We start from the raw sequence: 20,669 nt of genomic DNA on the forward strand, positions 1-20,669 counted from the left end.
TTCCACTCACTCACAACCTTTTTCAAAGAGCCCTCCATCACCACCTGGCGGTTATGCACACTCTGGGTGCCCATCGTTTTCCTTGCCTGGGAGGGTAAAACCCATGTGCAGTTCAGGCTAAGGGATCATCTCCATAGGAGAGAGCATCTCTGTAGTCTGCACACTTCCAGCTCCGCTCGCCACGAGGGCTGGCGAGCGTATGACACGGGGCTGGGCGAGAAAACTGCTTCTCTCTAATTAGGTAGGTGGGTGTTATTTGAGCATAAGAAACCTGGGCAAAATAATGTAAGCACAAGATTAATGAAATTGGCTTGCCTTATGAATACAAATGATGGTTGAGAAAGAGTTTTCTGGAGGTGTTTGGTATCCTTTGCTTCGACAGCAGGGTTTTTTTGGTTTTTGTTTTCTTATTCTTTTTTTTTTTTTTTAGGTCAGTTAGTTATCTCATGCTGCAACAACTCTGCTGCAGTTTTGATTCTGGGAAGGATCATGTAGCAAGAGACTGAGGCTTGGCACTACCAACAGCTGTCCACAATTTTGAAATTGTTTTGGGGTCACCGGCTCAAAAAGCTGCGTAACACAGTGAAACACAAATTGTCATCTCTGTGAGCTTCTTGGAGGGCATCAGAAAACCCATACCATTCTCCCAACTTTGGCTGGATATTCAGGCTGGAAACAGCAAGCATGTGGCTCTTTTCCACACCACAGGATGAGAACTGCATGGCACCCACCTCACCGGTGTAGGCACAGGCACATGGGTGGACAGCTGCCCATGACAAGTAGTCCACTCATGTTGGTGGAGGCAAGCTAAACACTTTGTGTGAGAGCTTCAGCGGTTTAAATCACAAGTAAATACAAAATATGAGGTTTTTATTCTTGACATTATTACTGTCCAACCTATAGCTATCACTTGACAGTGAAGCTGAAGGAGAACTTCATCTATCTCATTGCTGTGCACTTATATTCACCAAGAGCTCTTTGCATTATGTTGAATATGAGAGATTGCCAAGTATCCACTTTTCATGTTCTTGCTCAGCTTCCCCATTCAAACCAATGACACATTTTCAGTTCAGCAGAATAGAATCACAGAATGGCTAATGTTGGAAGAGACCTTAAAGACCATCCATTTCCAACCCCCTGCCATGGGCGGAGATGCCTCCCACTAGATAGGTTGGCCAGGGCCTTATCCAACCTGGTCTTGAACACCTCAAGGGATGGGGCATCCACACCTTCTCTGGGCAATAAGAGGGTAACTCTCACAATAGCTAAAATGAACATTTATTAGGACATGCATGCGGTAGAGAGTGAGCTCCTGTTTGAAAGCACCATGGTGCAGGTTCTTTTCTTCAGTGTTTAAGTACTAGAACCCATTTCTCAGTGTCCAGGCCCAAGACCAGGGTAATTTGGGATCGGTCTCTTCTCCCAAGCACCAAGTGATAAGAGAAGAAATGTCCATAAGTTGCACAAGAGGAGATTTAGGTTGGATATAAGGAAAAATCTTCTTCACTGAAGGAGTTGTGAATTATCGGAAGAGACTGCCCAGGAAAGTGATTGAGTCACCATCCCTGGAGGTCTTCATAAAACAAATAAATGTAGAACTTAGGGACATGGTTTAATGGTGGACTTGGCAGTGCTAAGTTAACGGTTGGAGTAGATGATCTTAGAAGTCTTTTCCAAACTAAATGTTTCTCTAATTCTAGAATTCTATGACCATATTTCACAGACTTTTCTTAGCCAAACTGCCATAGCACAGCGGTGTATTGCCATAAGATCTGTGGGGACAAAGTTCAAGGTCTGCATACTGTTGGCCAGCAGATGTGTTCATGGAGGAGCACAGCTATTTCCTTCAGAAAAGGGTGGTGTAGTTCTGTTCTTGAAGTTACTGCTCTGGCTGGGTAAACTGCTGGATTTGTTCATTTGCACACCCTTAGAAGATGTGCTCCATGCTGTAATGTCCTCACATGCACTCCCCTGTGATGGACAAGTACAGAACTGAATACTACTTTAGACAAGTGTTCAATATATTTAGCTCCCTTTTCCGCTTGCAAATTGTACAAGAGTTTCAACTATAATCAGAATATCTGTCATCCAGAGCTTATCTCCTGGCTTATAATTGCTTGTAAATCATCCAGTCTGTGTCCCGGGCTTTGCAATTTTCTTATTCCTCTCTGTCTAAATAGATGTGCAGCCCCATTGCTTCAACAGCTAGCTGAGTCCTCGAGTGCTTGGGATTAGAGAGCAGGAAGAGGATGATTGCTCTCCATTCCACAGGTGGGCAACTGAGGCAGGGGCAGGGCACATGAGCTGCTCTGAAATCATGTTTTTTAAAACTGAGACCCTTATTCCTCAGGAACCACAGATCCAGCCTCCAAACCATGCTTCCTCTCATGAGCTATTTATAAAGCAGCTTTTGTTGTGCTCTTGGAGCTGCACAAAACATTTCTGCCTCCCCAACAGGGTGAAACTGAAACCCACAAAAAAAAAAAAAAAAAAGAGAGAGAGAGAGATTGCCAAAGCCTGCTGGGGGGTGAACAGCTCCCCTGCAGTTCCACCAGCACCCAAACTCCCTCCCTTCTCCAAATTGAGCCTGCAAAGCAAAAACTTCTGCAAGCCAAAAAAATTGCTTAATTGCCTCAAATTGATTCCATGGTTTTATTAAGATATTTGCCCAGCTCTATTATGGTTAATTATTTGTATTACAGTAGACTCTGAGGCCCCAAGCAGAGATCAGGGCCCCATTGTGCTAAATACTGTACAAGCACATAATAACAAAATCACTCCTTGCCCCAGATAGCTTACAATTAGGTGGAAAGCTGCAGTGGAAACATACCACAGCTGGTGTGAACACCTTCTGGGAGAGACTAATGTGGATTTCCAAAGCCAAAAGGGACCCTGGTGAGAGCATGGGCTGCTCTCATTTTGCATGATCCCTGCAGCCCCTCTTTTCTTGCTGAGTGCTGGTGGGAAAAATCAAGGGAGAATGTAGCCCAACAGAGGATCCCCCTCCAGCCCCAGGCTTCGTGGTGGGATGGGGGGAAATAGAGGAAAGAAAAAAGGGGGGAAAAATGAGTTCCTGTGCAGTTTTTCCCTTTGCTTTTTGTTTCCATGCATCCCTAAGCTCTAGGCTTAGACGCTGGGCTGTGGGAGGTTCATGAGGGAGCTTGTTTCCCTGGGGATTTCCAGCCTCATTCCACAGACGCAACGCGTTCCTCTGTTTAGGTGAATGCTAAGAGGAGCACACAGCTCTCACCCAGCCTCGCAGAGACCCCGTGCCTTCGTCTGCTCCCCAGCCAGGGTAAGAAAGAGAAGCAGAAACACAAACAGGGACCCTACACTTCTCTTTTCCCCTCCTCTTGCTTGCACCCCAGGTGCTGCTCAAGCTCTGGGTGCAGCTCAGCGCTGCTTCAGAAGCACCTTGCATCGCCCATCCCTTTCCCATACTTTTCCCTGTGTTGCAATCCAGGGTTGAGAGGACTTGAAAAACAGCAAACTGTAGGCAAAAAAAATGGGAAAATCCAATTGTTCCCAAACACTAAGCTCAAGCCTCAAGCAGAGCGGGAAGCTCCAGAGATAACTCGGTGTCTGTGTGTGTGTGTCTGTGTGTAAAACAGCCTTGCAGAATCCCCCAGCTTTAGCGAGGCTTTGAAAAAGATCTGGGTGGTGATTCAAAATCCAGGTTATGACCTGTGACCTTTGGATGAGAAATTGTTGCCATTTAGGATGTGTTAGGAGGTCCATCCTTTTCATCAAATGCGTGTTTCTTCTTGCTGCGGGAGGCAATCACACCGGTATATCATTAACTCGCAGAAAAGGAGGCTGTAAAAGAAGTTGATGGGGGACCTTAGCCCACACCCTGCTGGGGTCTGCTCGGAGCACAATATCCCAGCGACCATGAGATTAAGCTAAAGAGAAAAGTGAAAATGCTTTTCACGATTCACACGCCCTTTAGATTGTTTTATTAAACCATTTGAATAGGGATTTCCCTTTCGGCCGACAACGGGGCCCGGCCAATGCATAGTTCTAGGTTGCTATGACTTAGTTGGTGCTGGCTAATCACAAGTGAGGGCAAATTTCATATAAAATATCTGGGGCCATTGTCAACCTAATGCAGCGTGACAGTGCCAGCACAAAGGGGGATTCATTCACCCCAGCAGGTAATAAGGACGATTTGCCATACCAACCAGGCAGTCTCGAGGGGGGCTGTCAAATACGATCAGAGCAGCGAAATGGAGCCTCGCATTCCATTCTCAGGTGGGCGAAGGCAATCCTTTTGTTGGACCATGTTGCTTCTGATAACAGAATACAATTATTTTTTTTTTCTTCCCCATATCCTTTTGACCAGCGGGGCTGTTTTGCATAGTGGTCTTTGGGGCTCGCCTTTTTTTCTTGCCTTTTTTTTTTTCCAGGCCAGGAGGGACCCCGGTGAACCCTTTAACCTGGAAGGCGCCTCAGAGAATTTCAGCCCAGTCCTTCCCCGCTCCTTTTCCGCCTTCCCCTTTCATTAAGGACTCGGTCCTTCCACAATGAGCGTGGTGTATCTCTGCTAATAACCCCCAATTGGCACACAGCTTCCTTTTGTCTAAAGCCTTCCAGGGACATCAGGCCGTTGGGGAGACAAGGGCTCTGGGTAATTCGAGGGGCTGTGAGGAGCGCACTGTTTCAGGACTCGAGACGGAGATGAAATATTCAGAAGAAGTCATTTAGGGGGGATCAGCCACCCGGCGTTTCACACATGACCAAGCCAGCAGAAAGACAGATAAAACGTGCTTGGGTTGAGCAGGGTAGGTAGGGAGACATACACGGTAACGATTAGATCAACAGAGAGATAGGGCGATAGGGAGAGCGATAGGGGTTGTTTGCTTTGCAGGTATCAGACATGGCTTACTGATACCAGGCTGTCCTGCTGATTTGCCTATCTTGGGGGTCTGGTTACCTGCGATCACCTGGGGTTATTTTGACAGCGGCTAATTGTCAGGAGCATTCCAGCCCCCAACCCGCTCAGGCGGGCAGCGCGCACCGGCCCTGCTCCCAGGCTGTCCATGATCTGCCTCTACCTGTTTGGGATTGCAGGTTGCAGCCCTGGTGTGCTGGATGCAAGGGCAGCCATAAGCAACTATCAGCCAAAAAAAAAAGAAAAAAAAAATGTTCACATGTTTTAGGGGAACTTGGCCTTCAGGATTTTACAAGCTGTGTTAATCCGACCTCCTTCAATCCAGCGTTCCCTCTTATCTGTATCGCCTTCATGTTCCCTGGCAGGAATTGCCCATTTAATAATTTCCCTCCAATGATCTGAATCACAGCTAATCTGATCAAATGTCTTTTTAGGGCCTTTCATCTTCCCAGGGATGTGTTGACACTAGCTTGCTGGTTCAGAGGAAACAAGAACTCAATCAGAACTTCGTTCAAAACACAGATGGGACCCAAACCTAACCTTTCCTTTAAGATATGCAAAAGTGTGGTTAGCTTCTTGTTATTATGCTTTGCATTTGCATAAGTCTTTGCATTTTGAGGCCTGATTTTTAAAAGGATAAAAAAGTCAAACAAACCCTGGAGCTGGATTTTGATGAGAAACAGTGCAGAATCAGCTGGGCATGGAGTTGGCATGTTTTTTTGGGAAGAAGGGCAGAGGCTGTGGTGTCACACGCAGCCCAACATGGGCTGTGGAATCTGCTCCACTCTTGGGTGCTCCAAAGACTGGCGTGGGAGAGCTGCATTTCCTTCACCCCATTCTGGGGTTAGACCTGAAGGTCTTGATTACCTGCAGCCCCCAAGGACTGGGGTTTTTGCAAATCAGGCTTCTCTAGACTCAGAGAGAATCCCACTTAGGAAATGCTGCTAACAACTAAGGGACCCGAGATAAACCTTACAAATGCATCAGGTATTTGGGTTTTACAAGCATATGGCTCCAAACCATTCAAATCAGTCTGTAAATCTATGCTGAGACTGTGATCCTACAAAGAAATGGTAGGGGAATGGACTCAGTGAACCTCCTGCATCCCTTTAGATCTGCAGTCATTTAGATTGCTCTTGCCCAAGGGATCTCATGCAATCATACTCTTCTGGAGAAGACTGATGATGGTTTGCATGGCTCTAGATGCATCTTCCCTGTGCAACACAGGGCTGCTCTGCAAAATCATAGGGCTACTGCCAAGACCTGCAGCAGCTATAAGACCAGATGAAGTGCTGATAAGAAGGCCTACACAGCTCAGCACACTGGCAGGTTGAGGTACTGATGTTTTCCTGCAAGGCCTTATGCAAGAGGAGTGATCCAAGCATGAGCATCATTCCTAGGGTAACTAGGCATCATACAGGATGAAGAGAAAAATCTTCTCTTTTGCCCTTCTCCTCCGTAATATTGTAGGCTGAAAGGATACTCAACAATACAGCTGTAGGGTATAAATTTAACTCTCTGTCTCGTATGGACAGTTTTCCAGATCTGGTCTGAGGTGTTAGCCAATAGTTAGCCAATCCCTAAGCGTTTCATTATGTGGCATGAGATATTAATTTTGTGCATTTTTGCAAATGGGGAAACTGAGGAAATGTTACTAAGTTGCTCGTGTCCAGAGAGGGACTTTGTTCAGCATTTGTAGCAGCACCGGGTGATGCAGTCACTGGGCTCTGATCTTCCTGTAGTCTTCTTGAAGCCTCCAGAGCCATCTCAGAGTCACAACAAGGACTTAAACAGCCTCCTTCCTGACTGGCACTGATGTGAAGAAAAGTCAGAACCAGGGCACTTGGATATTTGGTGCTTAGATTTGGAGGGACACCAAGTAAAGAAATTAAAGCTCTAAGCAAGCTCAGGATCTCTTCCTACTGCTTTGACTTTGAAAAATGTTTTATAGTCAGTATAAGTTTAGCCAGTATGAATACAGCACATGCTGCTGAGTTTGGGAATGGGCTCTACTTCACTCTCCCTCCAAAAAGCCTGGCTTGCCCCTTGCTTTTTCAATCATAGAATCATAGAATCAGAATCATTCAGGTTGGAAAAAACTTCTAAGGTTGGAAAAGACCTCTAAGATCATCTAGTCTAACCTAGTCTAACAACATCTTGTCCAACCTAGTACTAAAGTTCACCACAAAATGAGGGTACTAAGTTCTAAATCTATAAATTTCTTGAAGACCTCCAGGGCTGGTGACTCAACCACTTCCCTGACCAACCTATTCCAATGGTGCACAACCCCTACAGTAAAGAAATTTCTGCTAGTATCCAACCTAAATCTCCCCCCTAATCTTTGTGTTGAGGTAAGGCCAACATCCAAGGCCTTCACTTGCTCCTCAGCACCTTTCGGGATGGAAGATGAATCTTGAAAAACAAGCAGAAAGCTTGGCAAAAGCATCCCCTTTCACTGTAGTAAGGGGATAATTGAGGAGACTTCAGTGGCAGGGCTGGAGAATCTGTTGCAGGACATCAATGCATTGAGGTTGGCAGGACTGGTTTGGGGGACATGAATGCTGGAAACAGGGGACTCTCCAGAGAAAAGCAAAAGGAAGCTTGAAGCTGAGCCAGCCAACTTATGTAAAATCCTTTCAGTTGGTTTATCTGAGATAGGATCCTCTATTGCTACAATCGGGAGGAATGTGGTGAAACTGAAGCTCGCCTGCCTCCAAGGCTGTGAGAGCCAATATTTTGTTTCCAACGTTCCCAGTATTTTCCCCACAAGCAATGTCAGGCTCATAGCAGCCGTGACACCTCTGTGATCCTCCTCCTCCTCCTTTACTATGGGAACAATGCTTGTTCCCCTCCAGCACTTGGGCAGCAGGCAGCATGGATGGATCTGTCAGCCAACATGTGCCAAGGGGTTCCCTGTTCTCTGCTTTCACCTGGTGCAGTGCCAACATTTAATAGTTCTGATTGGCAAACCATTTGCTTCTTTGTCAACATCACAAAAAAAAAAAAAAAAAAAAAAAAAAAAAAAAAAAAGCACTTTCAAACATTTTTTCACCTTTCTCCTCCTTTCCCTGGGGAAAAACATGTCCTATGATCTGAGATATGACCCTTCACATCCCTCCTTATCAGACTTTGAGGAAGGGATTGGTCTAGTGCAAAGAGAACATCAGAAGGTGGGGGACATCATCCCCATGTCCTGAACCCTCGGTTCTTGGCTTGGAGGGACCTGCTGGTTAGCAGGTTTTGCACAGAGGCTGGCTGGGTTGAGAGGACTGGAGAATTTTCTCCTGGTACATGGGGCAAGAAAGGCTGCATTGCTGCAGGTGGTCTTGCCTGTTCTGCACAGAGATTTCAGGGCAAGCAGGGCATTACTGTTGGTATAAGCCAATATCATCTGTTTTTGCAGCTCTTGTGAGTTCACCAGTCCTATTGGATTTCAATTCTGCTGTTCAGAAGGTAGCTGCATTTCTGTATTTGTTGATGTGAACCTAAAGAAACCCCAGCTCTCCCAAGTGTCACCATCTTCTTAATATCTGATGAGGATCTGGCTGAAAGTACCTCTGAGAAGCACTCATCTCATTTAGAGATGAGACCTTGTCCAGCCTTGGCTTCAGTGTAGTTGCAAACAAGGAATAGGCAGTGACATTTACTCCATCAGTACTTCAGCTCCTGCATCCGGATTCAAAACATCTGTTGGTATTAATCTCTTCTGGCATCCTCTGTCTCCATCCAAAGTCATACAACAAGGCCATTTACATGTATTCAATCCCTTTTGGTTTAGCTTTTACCATGGAGGTGTTTATGGGTGACTCTCCCCACAGGGGAATGGTACAGCTCTTCTCCCACCTCTAGGTAAGGTTGCTGTCTTGATGGATTTGAGAAGGAACCCATGGTGTACTGATAACAGTTGGACAGTCCTCTTGCTACCACAGCCAAACAAAATCCACCTTAGCTTGAGACAAATACTGGGCTTCAAATCTCTCAAAGCTCACTTCACAAATTCATCACTGTCTTCCTCCGTTGGACAATTCTTTCCTCCCTTGTAGTCCCCATGATGTCTAACCTGTAAGAAGGACCCCCAGCCACAGTAATGAGATGGAGTCATTAGCACAGGCTCCCAGCATAAGAGGTGGGGCTGTGCTGACTCCAAACACCAGAAGCACTAGTCTCTTATTTAGATTAATTTTTTAATCCAGAGTCAATGTAGTGTCAACTGTTGTGCAAATCCTAGCATGAGAGCTGTGGGTTTGTATCCCCTCAGGCCAAGGAGGGAATATAAACCCTTTCTCACACTCCCTGGGTGCATGCCCTACCAGACAAATGTTGGAAAGACTTTACACTTTCCACCCCTCAGAGATGGGTTTCTGAAACAGGTTGCCTGGATGTCTAAAATAGCTGACACAACATGTAGCTTTCTCTTCTCTTTTAGCTTTGAAAAACAAAGCAAAGAGAAAGCAGCATGCTTCCTCCCTGCAGTCAGTAGAGCAGATCACACATTTTCTCCATGTTACCCTGCTTACTAAAGGACTCTTCCAAGATCACTTAAGTCTATGATGTCATAACTTCAAGGTTTGCAGCCACACCACTGCAGATCCTCTTCTAGTGGGGGCCTAGGGAAAGGATCCTCTGTTCAAGAGCAGAGATGCGATGATCGCTGGGAGGAGTGTCTCAGATTTAGAGGCTCTTTCCTTCACTGTCATACATTTCCAGTGGCAATCTGTGACAATTCTATTCTTTTTCATGCTGTTTATAGATCATTCAGCCCAAAAAGGCACCAGGTCAGTGTTTCACTCCAAGGGCTATATTTTAAAAGGGATGGTGACTAGGTCCCAGGAGGGGAGTAGAGGGCTGCTGGCATGGGAGGTTTAGCTCCCCAGAGCACAGTGAGTAGCTGTTCTGGAGACATGAAGGTTCCCTGTGCTAAGGAGCTTCCACACCTTCAGGAAGACCATCCAGAAAAGTGGGGTGCTGAGTGGGAATCCCTTGGAGCAGGGTCCATTCCTAGTGCTTGGCTACCTGTTCTCCAAGCTGCAGAGGTCTGCTTCCTTCCCTGCAAGATGTGCAGCCCAGAACCACCTCAAGCAAGACACCTTCCTTTCTTGTCTTTCTTTCTAAGATCACAGAGATCTCACTGCTTTCTGGTAAAGAGAACTCAACAGAAACAGCAGTGCCCCCTGTCTTAGAACTGTCCTAGCTCCTCAAGCTGTGATCAAGGACACAGAACTTGCAACTTTAGCTCCTAACACATCTGACAGTGGTTGTGTTGCCCTCTCCCAGGAGCTTGCTGTTACCACCAGACAACAGTGCAGAGAGGAAGGAAAGATTTAGGGTGTCAACAGTAGGGAGAACATGGCTCTGTGTTATGGTACAAAGGTGGTAACAATGGACTGTAGATTTCTTTGACAAAATGAACCATTGTATTCAACCTTCTGCTTCATCACTGTCTTTCCTGCCTTATATCTGGGATATCCGCCTGACCTGGGGTTAATCATTTAGTCATTGAAAGAAAGGTTCAGGAAAAATAAGTCACTGTCTGGGCAGCAGAACATACAAGACCGGGTTTCATATAATAGACAGTCCAAATATTTATGTGGTTATTCATTTGCCTTCCTCACTCCACATCTTGATGACCCTTTGTTTGGCTCCAACACCTTCTGCCCACAATTCTGAAGACATCACTGAATTTAGCATTGCAGGCCTCTGGGGAGATAAGCAGGATTGTCCTCAGGTGTATGGATAAGGAAGCAGAAGCACAGACTGACTAAGTCATGTAAGAAAGTTGTGTGAAAGCAGGAAATCAAATCTTAGGTCACCTCATACTCAGACCTCTGAATTCTCATGATGAAACTGCCCAACCATTTCTTTCTGCAACCTGACAGAAGGCAGTCAGAGGTGTTCTGCGTGGACGATTCACTCTCAGCCTCATAGACTGGGCTTCTTAGGAAGAAATTTGCAGAAGTGTCCAGTGATTTGGAGAGGTCTCTTTGTAGGGGTACATGCAAAGCATCCCACAAGGCCCTCTGTAAGCTTCAGCACTCTTTTTCCCAATAGGCTACCCAGTCTAAAAGGGTCCAAAGCAGGGTACCTTAGAACCATCCAAGCCTGTAAGCCCTCCAGGGAAACTCGAGAGCAGGCAGGAATTAAACAAGCTGAAGCCAGAGCTTTGGTGACCTTGTGCTGCACTGAAAACAAAGTGGTTAAAATACTCTTAAATCAACAGCCCCATCAGGTATTAGTCCCTATTAACCTTCTTTTGCCAGATGACTTTCCAGAAGCTCTGTTCAAGTCATAACGAGCTGCTTGTCTCCTGCTACCAGAACCACCCAGAGAGGAATGAGGCGACCTGACAAATATACTGCACTTTCCTGTTATCTTTGCTAAGTCTCTTGCATTTTTATATGGCACCTTAATAACCCCTCATTTCCATTACAAGTGCATGCTTTCCTTCTGCTTATCTGTATCTCTATACACTCCTTCTCCATTCCTGCAGCCACACCGCCTCCGGCTACAACCTGGGGAGCTCTCCAGAGCTCAACAGGGTCAGGTCTGCTTAGTAATGGAAGGACTGTCCCATAACTTGGTAGGTGGCAGGACGTGATTCACGCGATGGCGCTCCTCCATCTGCGTCAATATTGAACTCGCTCCCTTAAGTTAGGGGTAGGAGAAGTAAACCCAGTGCCCTAATTTCATGCAGTCATTAAGAGATCGGCTGCAACTTTCTCAAGAGACAAACTCCTAACCCCAGTGCCCGGGGCCAGATTTCAGCTTTGCTCTGCCTGCCTACATTCCCCAGGTAGTTACGATCAGATACAATGCTATTTGCTTCCTGTTGTGTGCTGTTAAGTGGTGGCTGCACTCCACCCCAGGGGTGGCTGCATTTCAAAAGCAGGGGAGTGATTACCGCATATACAGGCTGTAAAAGGCATTGGGCTCTTTCTGGGAAGAGGAGAGACAAGTATAGTCAGCGCTTCTTAAGGCAAATCCTATCAATACCCTCCTGGAGCTGAAGGCTTTCAGAAAGGGCCAGCACCACTGGAGAGCTGAGGTAACAGACCTAGGATTTGGGCAGAACTGGGTACCTACAACCAAAGCTGTGCTCCTGTAACCCCATGTTCAGCCATGCCCAAGTCCTGGTAAATGCAGAAGTACTGCAGACTCTCTGCATTGCTCCCTTCTTAGACCATAGCTGCTGCTGAAGCCTGGGTAGAATCGAGCACTTGTGGGCTCCTAACCCAAGGCCACCCCTCTCAACCCACACAGAACAAGGCTTTCTGTACCAACACTGTGGCTGCAGCTGCTTTCTTTTAAGTTCTAGCATGGTGAGGCCATGTGGCCAGTGGGATCTCCACAGCATTCACAGACACCAATTCAGTGCCTGGAGCTCCTTCCCAAGTAGCCAAAGGCCTGGATCAGGCCTCTGCCACAGAGCAGAGGAAAAAGGGTGATTCCCGAGCCATGAGAGGTAACCTGCACAAACAATGTGCTTTAGCCACCACAGCTATCAGGTGAAGATGAAGAATCATCATCTTCCTCTCCTGGTATCAAAACCTTTCAAGATGAGCTAGGCCACAGCTGGAGAAAGTAGGTGTTTCAGCTGTTCCCTGGTCACCGTATCCTCCATCTCTGCCAGACAGTGATGGGATTCATCCCACCAGCTTATTTGACTGGATGTTATGAGAAGCCTTTGCCTTTGGCTTTGGCCAGCACAGGCACTGGCCATCAGAGACACCATATCGAAGCCCCACTCCAGGGTTCTGGTTTCAGGATCCCATCTGGGCTTTAGCAAGGGCAAGAAGCCAAATCCCCAGTCCAGTTAGAACTGGACTCACCTACTCATGCTCAAAAGCCAAGCTTTCACACAGCTCAGGAGCTGTACGGTCACAGCTGTGGGTAGCTGAGATCCTCCAGGCTGGACAGATGCTGAACAAGGATTTTTCAAAATCACACTGTGGAACTGAGGGTTCCTGCGCTTTCCTTTTTTTGGTTCCAGCCCTCAGTGACTTACTAACCTCACGGTGCGCACTGACATCGTGTTCCAGGACATTGCTCATACCTTCGGCTTGTAAGTTCATGCACATTATTTGATTTGCATATTGTTGTGTTTGGTAGTCTTCCCAAAGCAAAGAAGCACTGCAAAAGGTCTTGCTTAAGCCTTCAATCCAGCCGAGACTTCTCTGCAAGCATGCAGTTTTGATTTCCCCCCAAGAACATGTTGGATTTGGGGCTTGGCATATTAAATTGTCCGTCCATGTGTTAGTAAAACCTGGAAGCATCCAGAAGGTAAATATTAAGCCAAAATGCCCAGGGAAAGCTCAGATCAGCAAAATGTGGTCCAATGAAGGTTTTAAAGGATTTATGGAGGTACCTCGTAAGATGATGCAAAGCTCAGTGGAAGTTGGTGAAGCTGCATCAGCTGAAAACTTAACCTGCCTTCTTGGGTCCATTTGCTGTACTATCCTAATCATTCAAAAGGCATCAGGCAGCACTCTTTCTTGGCTACCTGGTCTATAGGCAAGTCCTATAGCTCTTGTGGGTAAAGGCGTATGAGGTTAAGGGAGGCAAGTTATCAGAAAAGTTGCCACTTTAGAACTGTCTCAGACTCAAGGATTTGAGACTAGCCATTTTCATGATAAAAATGTCATTTTGCTGAAGCCAAAAAACGTCGCAGTGGTGTTTTCTGAGGTGTAGTGTTGAACTCCAAGGTCATTTTCAAGTGAGTGAAGAGAAAGAATGAGAGGAAAATTGGAAGGAAAAAAAAAAAAAAGTGATAATTTGGTATATTCCCCTTTTTCAAAGCACTTTGATTGGTTTTCATTTCAGCACATTGTGGAAAAAGCACTGGAAACCAGGAAAGCCATACTAACACTGAGCTGCCCTCCTCCTCCCAGCTCTAGCTATGACAAAAGTCTGTGAAGGAAGGTATCTACAGAGACCAAGGCTCATCAGTCCCTAACTATGAAATCTTTTGGCTGATCCCATCCCACATCTGCAGCAATAGGCAGAAAAGGAAAGCTCATTCTCAGTCCCCTTAACAGGAGCCTTCATTAGGCAAGTGAACCAAGCTTTTGGTGGATGCAAGTTGCTATATTTTGAACATTGTCCCAAGGTGAGCTTGCAAGGCTAGGAAAAAGAAGGTGGAGTGTGGGGACAGTATTTAGTTTACATAACAGTCAGGATAGAGAAGTATCAAAGCACCCTGATATTTTTCCGCCTTCCAGCCATCAGCAGCTCTCCCAGTCAGTGAGTGCTGGTCCCACCATGAAGGGTGACGGCTGGCATTAAGCACAGATCTGCATTCATGGCCCAGCTTCTACACATCTAAAGCCAACATTGCAGCTTTGTGTATGGCTACTTGGTGCATTGCCAGCAAAGGACTGCATAATGGCTGTATAATATAGTTTGTATGCCCTGTGAAGCTCGTTTTTGCACTGCTTTTTGTCTTCCATGGCCCCATCCTAAGATCTTAGTCAAAAATGCATTGTTTGACCTCAGTGAGCTTGCATCAAGCCTGGTCCTCTCTGCACAGGAGCTCATTTCCATAAAGCCATGTCTTTAGACCACAGAGGAGAGTTTCCTGGTCTTCTGCTATGCCCTCGAGAGAAGGTGTTCACAACTCTGGTCACAGCCACACATAGCCCTTTCATTGACCACTATTCCTTGATTTCTGTCTCTCACAGCTACCAGGGAATCAGCCTTTGTCCATGCCATTGCCTCTGCTGGAGTGGCTTTTGCAGTGACCAGATCCTGCGCCGAGGGCTCAGCCACCATCTGCGGCTGTGACACTCGCCACAAAGGCTCTCCAGGGGAAGGCTGGAAATGGGGAGGCTGCAGCGAGGACGTGGAGTTTGGGAGCATGGTATCTCGGGAGTTTGCTGATGCCCGGGAGAACAGACCAGATGCTCGGTCAGCCATGAACAGGCACAACAACGAAGCTGGAAGGACCGTAAGGACATTTATTTTCACTTTCTTGATCTCCTTTACTGATTTCTTACCTGCCACATTAGAAACCTGCAGCAAACATCCAGAGGGAACTGAGGCAATAATCACACCTAAATCTGGGTTGGTTTACATTATGAAGTGATGATATGAGGCCCACAAAAGTTCTTTCAGAGAGGTGGTCAATGGTTCTCTATGCCTGGTCTGTGGAAGCTAAAAGTAAATTCACCCACTCAGAGTAAATACCTGCCTTGGAGTTTGTTGTACAGATGTCTCTGTAGTGAATGGATGAAAACAGGCAGTGATAGGGAGGAATTTCATCTCAGTTGAAAGTAGACATTTGAAATAGCTCAGCTGAATGATGCCTGTCTCCCTCCCCTGGCTTCAGGCAGGAGAGCTCTGAGATGTCTGTACTGTACGCTTCTGAAGTTAAGAGAAATGGACCACAGTTTATGGGAAAGATTCAGCTGTTTAAGTGAAGACATTTAAGTATAACCTGAGAAAGTTATTCTGAAGCATCCAGCTTGTCTGTGGGTAGCTACTGGGAAAGACTGTGGGTCTGCAGGTCTTCTGCCCCCTTTGATCTGATGCCTTGGACACCCACGGAGCTCACAAATGGCATTAGATTCTTGAGTTTAGGAAATGAATCCAAGTCTGAGTGCAACTGTCAGGCAGGAGATGTGCATCCAGGCCAACCTGTGAAAGGACTTTGCTTCCTGAAGTGAGATTTCTGTACCCAAATGTACAATTGCAGACCCCTTGCTTTATACTATGGACCTATAAAAGTGAGGAAGAACAGGAAAGCATTTCCCACCACCCTTCTTCTCAACACTCTTTCCCAGAGAGTATTTAAAGAAAATTAATGAGAATGTGACTCTGGTGCCTCCTGATTAAACATTGACCATACCACAAAGCCAACTAGTGTGTTTTCACTTCAGACAGACACTGAAAAACTATATAAGGGAACTGAAAGTACTAAGTCTTGCCCTCCTCACAATGATTGACTCACAAATAGTGAATTTTCTTTGTAAGGTGGGAAAATCCCAATAACAGGGCATTCTCTTTTTCATCTCAAGAATACCCTATAAATGCCCGAAGAACTTAATCTATGGGAAACAATTTGTGAAATTAAATCGCAAAGCTCCTGCTAATGGAGACCATTCCACAGCACCTGTAAGATAACAGCTTTTTTTCCTCATGCAATAAATTTGAATTAGTTCATCCTTCAGTGGAAGAAAAGATACCTCACCGCAATCAAAAGAGGTTAATGTGGTCTTGTTCCCTCAAGAGCAGACCTTACACATGCCTAGGAGAACACATAACTGTACCATGAGATATAGCAAATCAAGCACAATTGCACAGGGCTAGGAAACCTCTGTCCTTACTAGGACTTTGCTGGGAGCTCCTCAGGTGGCCAAACCCCTGTGGAGTTACCCCACTTCACACCACAGGACAGCTGGTCTGAAACAGGGAGTACAATCTTTCAAAATAAGATACCACCACAAACAAAAATTGTCCACAGTGAGGAAGAATATAAAAAATAATGTGGTTTCCTCAAGCACTGGCCCAAATTATTCCAGGTACCTCAAGGTGCATGGCTGGTGGTAGTTACTGGAAGAGCTAATGAGATAAAGAGGACTGTGGAGAAGCTGTGGAAAGGAGGGATTTCCCTTAAAGTGAGAGTCCTTGGAAAAAAAAAAAAGAGCTGTGAACAAACATCCGTGTGATCTCAGGCCTAGAGAGAGTTGACATTGAGTTATTCTTGGATGTTTTACAAATTTCAAAAAGTAGGGAGCAAATGTCCCATCTGAAATCCTTTGTTTTGTAAAGCATAATATTTGTCATTCTCACCATGCCAGCACTCATGGGGTAGCTGTTCCAGGCCTCCATGCTCAAGTGTTTCCAGCTAACCCTGAGCCATAGGCAATGTTTCATGTTATGAACTCAAACCCTACCACCAGGCCAGAAGCTTTGATTAAGTTCAGCATGATTATATGAACCATACATTTTGTGGTTCTCTCTCATCACTAATTACAACCTCCTTTGCGGCGTGTGATACTCCATAAATAACACAGGAAAGCACCTGGTGAACATCAAGGTGCTGATTCATGGCAAATCTTTTGGACTCAGGCTGGCACTAGTCTGTTCACGTACCCAGAAATTTGCTGATCAGCCTGAAAATGCAGATTATCAAGTAAGTTGCATAAGGCTTGTCTCCCACCTCAGAATACTGGAGGGCAACACCTCTAAAAACCTTTAGAATAATTTCATGAGTGGTGAGAGCACACAGCAAACCTCTAAGCTCAACAATCACCTTTCCATCTACTCTAGCACAGTTCTTTATGTTGAAGTCTGAGCCTTTCAAAATCAGAAGTCGGGCTCCTAATTTTTCTTTGAAATGTTTTTAAAAACATCGTGCGTTTGGCTTAAAAATAAAAAATAAATTACTTTTCAGGTTTCTGAACATAGCCTAGAGGCTAGAACCTTGTTTGCTTAAGTAAACATGCAAACATACATAAAAGATGGAACTCTGGGCTGGATGATCAGGCCATCTATCATTTATTTAATTTCCAGTGGAATAGCTATATACTCCACTTATGAAAATATTTGTTTTAGTAGGTTTCTGTGTTCTTTGCTTTTCTGCCTAGATGCATCTGAATTGTATTCTTAGGTGACAATACTGCAATACTCACACATGAACATTGATAAGATAAAAGTTAGAGTGTACAGATCACTTCAGCCCTTAGTGAAAGCACTCAATAGATGCTTAAAGTTGGGGTGGGAATCAGAGATAGCTACTGAAAATAATAAAGTTGTGAAACTTTTATTTGCCTCAGACCCCAGTATCTGTGCAGTGCATTGACTGAAGGATAAGGTGGTTCGTGTTCACAAGTGTGCAAATATACCTATGAAAACACTCTAGTTCTTTAGGAAATCCTGGCTAAATAGCAAAATGATTTGTGTTTTGATTACAGGCTAACGTCTTCCCTCTTCTTTGCCTTTCCTCTCCTTCTCTTTTCCAGTCTATCATTGAGCTCATGCATCTGAAGTGCAAATGTCACGGCCTCTCAGGCAGCTGCGAAGTGAAGACCTGCTGGTGGTCTCAGCCAGACTTCAGGGTCATCGGTGACTACCTCAAGGACAAGTACGATAGTGCATCTGAAATGGTGGTGGAAAAACACCGGGAATCCCGTGGCTGGGTCGAGACCCTCAGGCCCAAATACAACTTCTTCAAGGCTCCAACTGAGAAGGACCTGGTTTACTACGAGAACTCTCCAAACTTTTGTGAGCCCAACCCTGAGACAGGTTCCTTCGGGACCCGTGACAGGATCTGTAATGTCACTTCCCACGGGATTGACGGTTGCGACCTTTTGTGCTGCGGCCGCGGGCACAACACGAGGACTGAGAAACGGAAAGAGAAGTGCCACTGTATCTTTCACTGGTGCTGCTATGTCCGCTGCCAGGAGTGCATACGAGTCTACGATGTCCACACGTGCAAATAAAGTGGGCAAAACCCTTTGCTGGGCTCCAAGTGGAGAAACAGATTTGAGCCTACTTCCTCTGAGGTTGCAGACATGAGAGAAGTCTACTTTTTGATATTAAAAGAATAAAAAATAAAAAATAAAGGCTAAAACTGGTTGGATAGAATAGGTCTAATGACTTCTGGGCTATCCCGAGGTACATCTGGCAGTCACACAAGTTATGCCACAATGATGCATCCTGTAGGAGACAGTGGCTTTTTAACTAGCCGACGACACAGAGCTGGAAAGAAGAGCATCAGCAAAAGCATGGATTTGTTCTGCTCTTGCCCACTTGAAGTGACTTGTGTGATTAAGTGTCCTTTGAAAGACTTGCATCTTCCTATATATCTCCTTTTCCCTCAGCCAGGGAGAGGCTGTGTTGGCCAGCAGCACTAAGCTTTCTGAGATCTATCTACATACCCAAATGGCCAGACTCTGTGCATAATATGAGCAACAACAACAGCAGCAAAAGAAATAAAAGCAGATAAGTTAATGATTTTTTTTTAAATGCACATTTTCCTTTGCTTTTGCCCTGGAACCAGAGAAGTCTACAAATATATTATAGAGCTGTAGAGTGGACAGGCTCTTCGCATGAACTTTTTAGCATAGTAGCTTCTGCCAGATTTGACACAGGATGCAGTGACACCTATAGAGTGGGAGGGAGGGAGAAAGGAAGGGAAAAGGAGAGAAAGAGAGAGGACTGCCGATGGTTTCCTGCAAATGCCCTATTGGCACACAGGTGATGTGCATGGTACAAAAAATTTCAGTGCCTGATAAGTGAAGTGAAGAGGACTCGGTCTGTGCATTGAGGAGACAGTCCCATGATGGACATGATGCTCCAGCTGTGGCTCAGCCAACGAGTCTTCCTCGGAAAAAGCAAGAGGTGCGGGGTGATTCTCCTCGGGCTGAAGTGCAGCTGGGGGTGGGATATCTGACTCCTGAGCACCCCAGCTCGTTCCAGTAGAGGAGGAGAGGGAAAGTGTTTATCTCTCCCACTCCATTACAGAACACCATCACCAACAGTGGAAAGTGCACTTAGTCCATCCACTCTCCGCACCCCATACAGGCTTCCCCCGGGCACTTAGCAAAACCCTTAGACCACAAGTCTGTCAGGAACATGACTCTGAAGGACTGTTTGTCACCCAGTAATTTACGTGATGGTGAGCCAACCCTCTCCCCCTGTAAGTTGGAGCAGTTTCAGACTCTAGACAAATTTGGTTCCTCGCCTAATTTCTACAGCCATTCCCATATCTAAAAGTGGCCCAGGTTAAAATGCATGGAATCCAGACTCTGAATGAGCCCAGAGGTTGGACACAGAGCCAAATCCCAACTGTGCAGTGCTGTCCCGTCTCCACTGTTCACTTCCAACTGCCCTTCTTTGCACGCTGCTCTACTTCGTGTATCAGATCAGGACTGCCACTTTACAGAAGCACCTCTCACTTCTTCTGCAGGCATCAGGGCTTCCTTCAGCCACGTGGGTATCAGGCCTGAATCTCAGCCCATCTCCTTGGTATTTACAGCACTGTAATTCTGCTCTTTGCTTGAGTTATTCCTGGTCAATACCAGCATAAATGAGTGATGAATTGAGCATGGAATTGTAGCCTATTTAGCCTCTGATGCAGTTGCCCTACGAACTCTTTGACTCACTCATACCCTTGAGTTTCTATCTTGGGAAAAGGACTAAGGATTGGCATTTTTTTCTTTCCTTTCATTCAGGGAGGGAGATGGGTTGTGATCTAACTCCCAGTGACCCATAAGAGTCTTTTCATGAAGAGCAAGGCAATGTAATCATTGTTGTTAGCTAGTTCACACCTGGATATCTGTGCAGTGAAATCAGAGGGCTCTTCTCTCCCAACATGTCAGCTTATTCCCGGAACAGAAAGAGAAAGAGAGACTATGCAGAAGAGACAGGGAGCAAATAGAACTTAATCCCATCAGAGAGAAAGCAGGGGAAATGATGCCTCCAAGGGTTGACTCCATGAGTCATGGCGTCTCCCAGGACTACTCCTAGGCTGGTACAGTTTATGCATCACCCTATGTCTCAGGGCTGTGCCCAAGGACATGAGGAAGTTTTGTGTATTGGTGGAGACACTTCGGTTAACTCTCTGCAAAAAAGCTGTAATGAAATGAGGGGAGAGATACGGGAGGGAGGGAAGGAGAGAAGGAAAGATCAAGAGAGACAAAGAAAGAAATGGGGAGGAAAACAATTGATCTGTATGTGTAAACATTGCTTGCAGTGGATGGTCACAAATCAGCTGATGAAAAGCAATAGGTCACTAAAAATAGAGACAAAGATGAACCAATGAATAGAAGTATGGCTGATT

At 45.7% G+C, this 20,669-nt stretch overlaps 1 protein-coding gene across 2 annotated transcripts in view; it reads left to right on the forward strand.

The window, feature by feature from the left end:
• Positions 1 to 20,437, forward strand: part of WNT3A (Wnt family member 3A) — an 88,082-nt gene extending 67,645 nt beyond the window's left edge. For both annotated transcript variants that reach the window (XM_082752086.1, XM_082752087.1), the window contains 2 exons: positions 14,566 to 14,831; positions 17,848 to 20,437. In XM_082752086.1, the coding sequence (XP_082608212.1) occupies positions 14,566 to 14,831; positions 17,848 to 18,327 (746 nt within the window). In that variant the 3' untranslated portion in view covers positions 18,328 to 20,437. The remainder of the gene's footprint in view (positions 1 to 14,565; positions 14,832 to 17,847) is intronic.
• Positions 20,438 to 20,669: the final 232 nt, after the last annotated feature.

Source organism: Aythya marila (assembly GCF_965140915.1).
Source record: "Aythya marila genome assembly, chromosome: 2".
Taxonomy (NCBI): Eukaryota; Metazoa; Chordata; class Aves; order Anseriformes; family Anatidae; genus Aythya; species Aythya marila.